Source organism: Triticum dicoccoides, chromosome 2A (genome assembly GCF_002162155.2).
Source record: "Triticum dicoccoides isolate Atlit2015 ecotype Zavitan chromosome 2A, WEW_v2.0, whole genome shotgun sequence".
Lineage (NCBI taxonomy): Eukaryota > Viridiplantae > Streptophyta > Magnoliopsida > Poales > Poaceae > Triticum > Triticum dicoccoides.
Window position 1 is genome coordinate 78,720,312 of NC_041382.1, and position 5,275 is coordinate 78,725,586.

The window sequence follows — 5,275 nt, forward strand, 5'->3', positions numbered from 1 at the left end:
TTTCATGTTGTATGCACGATAGTAATGTTCTGCCGGTTGGTTATGCATGTGTTGCCATTTTGAATATCCTTGTGGTTATCTACTGCCATCGTGGTCGTTGTATGTTGCCTCTACCTGCTGGCATGCTTGTATTGTAGTGGCTGCTGAACTTCATTACCTTTTTTTTAACATTATGATGATTAGTGGTATGACTAGAGGTACAAATTTGTATTATTGTTGAATATTTGTTAAATAAATTAGCGTCGAATCTATATATGTGTATGTTACACAGACGCGAGTCAAGGAAACCATGCATTAAGAGTGCACCACAAAGGCGCGCTAGACATGGAGATGGGAGCAAAAACACCACCATCGCCACGTTTGGGGCAGGTATTTAACACATACAGTAGCATCGATCCGACAATTTGCTTGATCTAACGGTGAGTCTGGTCGGTGGGACCTGTTTATCACGCCCACAATACAAACCATAATAACCAATGAAGACCTAATTAAGTGCTACTCTCTCCGCCAAAAAAACTTGTCCCAAGCTTATTCTTCAAATGGATGTATCTAGCACTAACTTAGTGCTAGATGCATCCATTTGAGGGACAAGCTTTTCTGGACGAAGGGAGTAGATAATATGCTCCTTCAAATCATAATAACCAATGAAGACAGGATAGCATGACCCTCTCACTCCTTCAAGTGATTGGTTCCACATTAAGAACCAAAATTTGATGGCATATTTAATGTAGGCATAGTTATATTTGCATATTAACAAAATAATAAGCCTTACAAAAGGAAAATTCTTACTATTTATACTGGTCTAACAAACTAGAGTACCTCGAAAGCAAACAACCTTGACACCAGCCGACGGGTCCGGGTGCCGGGGAGCACCCTTGCCGGTCCCATTTGGTCTGACATCGAAGGAGTCCAACAACATGACCCCGAGCTTGGCGTCCCGCCACAAACCAGCATAGTGAACGTTAAACCTCAGAAGCCTCCATCGCAAAATACTTCGACCCTATCTAAAACGGCATTACTCACTTGTAAAATATATTTTCTTGTTAAGGGCAATCAAGCTCCTTCATCTAACTTTTTACTCTTAATATGTAATTTGAACTCATTCAACTTCAATTTGAGAATCGTTGTGTTTACGGTGAGTTGCAACAACGCCCCATATTACACATGCCACCCAACTATGCAGGGAGAGGGCACATATATAGAGGACCACACATCGAGCGAGCGAACGTTGCTCCACCTCAAAGCTTTGCTGCCACCGACCATCGTCGAGCAGGACACACTTCCAAGCACCAATGATGGGAATGATAGTGGCAATCTGAAAGAGGACGAAAACATATTTGTCTACTAGCCTTTGGAAACAGAGGATCAAAAAGCTGACCAATCCCATAGATCTTGTAGCACTAAATTCACCGACGAGGGAGAAGCCCTAGAACGGGGGGTGGCCTCCCTGTGGAAGTGAAGCAACACCAATAGCCTCCATGCATGTCGAGGATTTGCACCCAAAGATCACAAAGTAGGCCTCCAATGTAGGAGGATCAGAAGGGTGGTTGACTCTATACGTAGGATGTTGACGGAAATCCCCCTAAAGCTCGAGCAAAAGAAAAGATAAGACACAATCCCCAACTCAAGCAAAGAAACCACAAAACATGGGGGGGAAATGACATGTGCTGGTTTCATTTCAAAGGAGTCTGTTTCAGTCTCCAGGACGCCAAAAGTGAAGCACAAGATCATTGGGTTATCTGATATTCATACATCTTCAGAATCGTTGGTGGATAAACTCGCAGGAGAACAAGAACAGAGGAAAGTAGATTGATCCAGAGAAAGACATGGCACCTCCCATCACTGATGGCTTCACAACAACGTGATATCAAGCTTCGAAATGAGAGAAAATGCCACGAAAAGGCTCTAAAATGTATGGATGGTTATTTAGGCTGGGGTAATTGAGCTAACCAGGGCATAGACACCATCAAATACAAAAGCGGCGATGCCAAGGACAACCATGAGTTGCCCCTGGATCCTCTAATCGGACGGTAAGCACCCATATCTAGCCATCAAGGACGCATGGAGGAACTACCCTATTACCACCACTACGAGAGATCTACAGAAATCTATAAGAAGGGACCCTCACCTAGCTCGCCGTCAGCGATGGCCGGGGGGAGAGTTGAGGGGCCGAAACGAAGAAACAGAAAGAGGCTAGGAGTGAGAGGAGGGATCAAGGCACTGGAAAAGGAGAAAAAAAATATCAGAAAAGTCAATATGTATCAAACTTCTAGCAGGAAATTACAAAATTACAAAAATAAACCCCAACTTCTTCTTTTTTTTCAAACTTATGAGCGCAACATATCTGAATATTTCGCCCGTTGCCTTGACAGTGAGGAGACGATTGTCAATCTCGCAGAATCGATCCGGGCACACGCAGCCTTTCAGCACACCCGGTTAGAACCCAAATCCACTTTAGATTACGGGTTAAGAAAACAATCCGAAAGCCGAACAGCTCGCCGCAAAACCCACTCCCGTGTTCGTCGCTAATCCCCATTTCCCACAAACCCCCTCCCCTCGCTGCGCCAACCCAACCACTCCGCCTCCTCCCAGGGCGAGAGGCTTCGAGAAGCTAGGGTTTCCCGCACCGATCGATGGCCGTCGCCGACGCGGTGCTGCCCTCGCCGCCGCCGCCGCCCCCGCCGGCGCGGACCGTCGTCGTGCGCTTCGCCCTTGCCCCGATGCTGGCTCTCGGGCGCGTCCTCCGCGTCGCGGCCGGAGCGCTCCCCTACCTGGGCTTGGCCGCTGTGTGGTTTACCTCCGCAGCCTCGGCTGCGAAGGTCGTGGCGCGGCGCGCCTGGGGCGAGGACTCCGCCTCCTTCCTCTTCCTCCAGACGCTCACGTACGGGGCTTTCACGGTGTTGGCCTGCGTCTTCCTTGTCTTGCTCGCGCTTGGCGTCCTGCTGCTGTGCCGCATGTGCGTGGCCTACGTGATTGCAGCTGTACGTGGATCCCGCCGCGAATTCAAAGAGGTACCGTGCAATTTAACTCCCTGTGACATTTATCCTGATCGAATTACAGCAGTATGTAGGCTAGTGTTTCCATTTGAGTTCATCACTTCGTCTGCATCCTTCCATGTATACTCATGCCCGTCCATGTGGTTTTGTTGAAATTGTTGTCCTCCTTAGCGCGCCGTGGGAGCAATTAAGCCGGACTCAGCTGCAGACTCGTTTAGTCTACCCCGCACCGCGGTGCTTGGATTCATGGCAGATGTTCCTTTCATGCTGCTAGTGGTCGCTGGTCTTCTGTTAGCAGCGATGTCGCATGTCGAGGGATCAGTATCTCAGGGAGAAATGGTTGGATTAGTAATCGTGGATGTGGGGATATTTGCTATGAACGCGATATCTTGCTCTGTTATCGTTCCAGCTCTTGCACTTAGTTTCTGGAAGGAGGACCAGGCGGACAGGAAAGCACCATCGCAGTTTTGTTGAGGTATAAACACATATACCTCTTCCTCTCTTCTTTGAAAGATGCGCATCAATTGAAAACATCATATGGCTCACAGCACAGATACATTGAATCATTTATCTTAGTTTACTGCCTATGGAACCATTTATCTTAGTTTACTGCCTATGGAATCATTTATCTTAGTTTACTGCCTACTGGTGTTGATATTTGTTAAGATGGGGGGTGTTGTTGTGTATAAAACCAACGAGGAGTTTGCTATTTCCTCTAGTCATTGCATATTAACATTCATGATAATATTGGGGCTGCCATCGATCTTAAATTGTGCGAGTAGCCAACTGATGCAGTTCTACTGTATGCTTCTGTTATGAAGTGATTAATAAAAATGAGCAATTCCACACATTAGGAAAAAATATATTAACTGCTTACGCTCCATCGTTCCCTGTGATCATTGTATCTTTGCAGCGAGTGAGATTATTGCAATGTCTGCATGCTTCCATACTGTTTGCAACCACCTTCTAGAGCTCTTACCATTGATAATTTCTCCGTTGAAACAAATGGAAAGACCCAAAGTTTTCAAGTTTTTGCTATTGCATATGAGTCTAGTCTAATTAGTTGCATTTGGCAATTGTGACTTTGTGCCATGTTCCGTGACTGGTAAAAAGAAGTATACTGTTTGATCATATGGAAATAACATGACAGTAAAATATCACACCTCTTCTCCTTAAACAGTGGTAAACTTTTATGTGACGCTATGCCACCACATTTTGGTAGAAGTGCCATTGTGCGTTTGTCCCTTGTTCTTTTTGACCAGAACTAGCTGGACTGCTTTTTCATCAGCTAACAATGACAGTTAGGAGGAAGTAATGTACATCAGCTAAAAATCTTACAGAGAAAGAATTGCAGTAGGGAAAGAAAGTACCCTCACTCAGCCAAAACACTGACACAACTCTATCTATCTCTCCGGGTAGCCCTTAAGGCCTCAACATCTTCTCTAATCAGGGACAACACCAGTGATGCATTCTGTTCTATGACTCGGTTTAATGCCTTTATACGTCAATTAAAAGAAGTAAACTGTGCCTTTGAGAATGGATGCACATCTTGTACTTTAAGGTGGTGCTATGCCGCTTCATTTTGGTAGCTGTGCCTTTGAGAAGAGTTAATTTCTGGTGTTTCAAGTTCATATTATCAGTCGTATATCTGTTTGCACTACCAATTGAGAGGACAAGAAACATTCAAGTTCTATAATATCTCACAAGATAGAAGTTACTTCATGCTAAACAACGAGTGACATTGCCTTTTGACTTACAGTACTTGAAACTATATTATTGAATCCTTATTGTTGATATGGCAATGTTCTTTAATGTGGTAATCTGATCAGGTCTTCGATTGGGTTATTGGCAGACGAAGCTAAGAAGAGAAGGTGTCCCGACAATTTTGCAAGGAGCTACAGTACCCATTCTGCTGATGGTTGTGAGTGATCCCAACGCATGCAAGTTTTCAGAGGAAAAAGAAAGTTTCTGCAGACTTGCTTCTTTTTACCGTTGTACTATTAGTAGATCCTACTCGTCATTAGCCCTGAAAACTTTCGTAGACTTGCTTCTTTCTGCTATCAGTATATCCTATCGTCAATAGCCATGAAGTTTGTTGGGTCATTATGGGTCCGGTCATGATATTCGATACTCCTCCACGCTCCTCGCTTACAAGTTTACACTAGAGCATCGGTGTATATGATAGTAGAATTTGTTCATGCTCTCTTTGTAATGCTACCCTGTTGGAAGAAAATTCTTCGATGAGACATTAATCTGGTGATGAATTGGTAGGACTGCCA

At 44.8% G+C, this 5,275-nt stretch overlaps 1 protein-coding gene across 1 annotated transcript; it reads left to right on the plus strand.

The window, feature by feature from the left end:
* Positions 1-2,633: 2,633 nt before the first annotated feature.
* LOC119357636 lies at positions 2,634-5,275 on the plus strand. Its single transcript, XM_037624517.1, has 3 exons — positions 2,634-3,011; positions 3,168-3,471; positions 4,849-5,275. Exons 1-2 carry the CDS (start codon positions 2,634-2,636, stop codon positions 3,468-3,470), a joined length of 681 nt encoding a protein of 226 aa, XP_037480414.1. The 3' UTR covers position 3,471; positions 4,849-5,275.

Excerpts from the sequence above, each read along its gene's own strand:
- LOC119357636 (XM_037624517.1), top strand. The coding sequence starts at position 2,634 with ATGGCCGTCGCCGACGCGGTGCTGCCCTCGCCGCCGCCGCCGCCCCCG. Across the intron at positions 3,012-3,167 it reads CCCGCCGCGAATTCAAAGAG|CGCGCCGTGGGAGCAATTAA; the intron begins GTACCGTGCAAT and ends TGTCCTCCTTAG.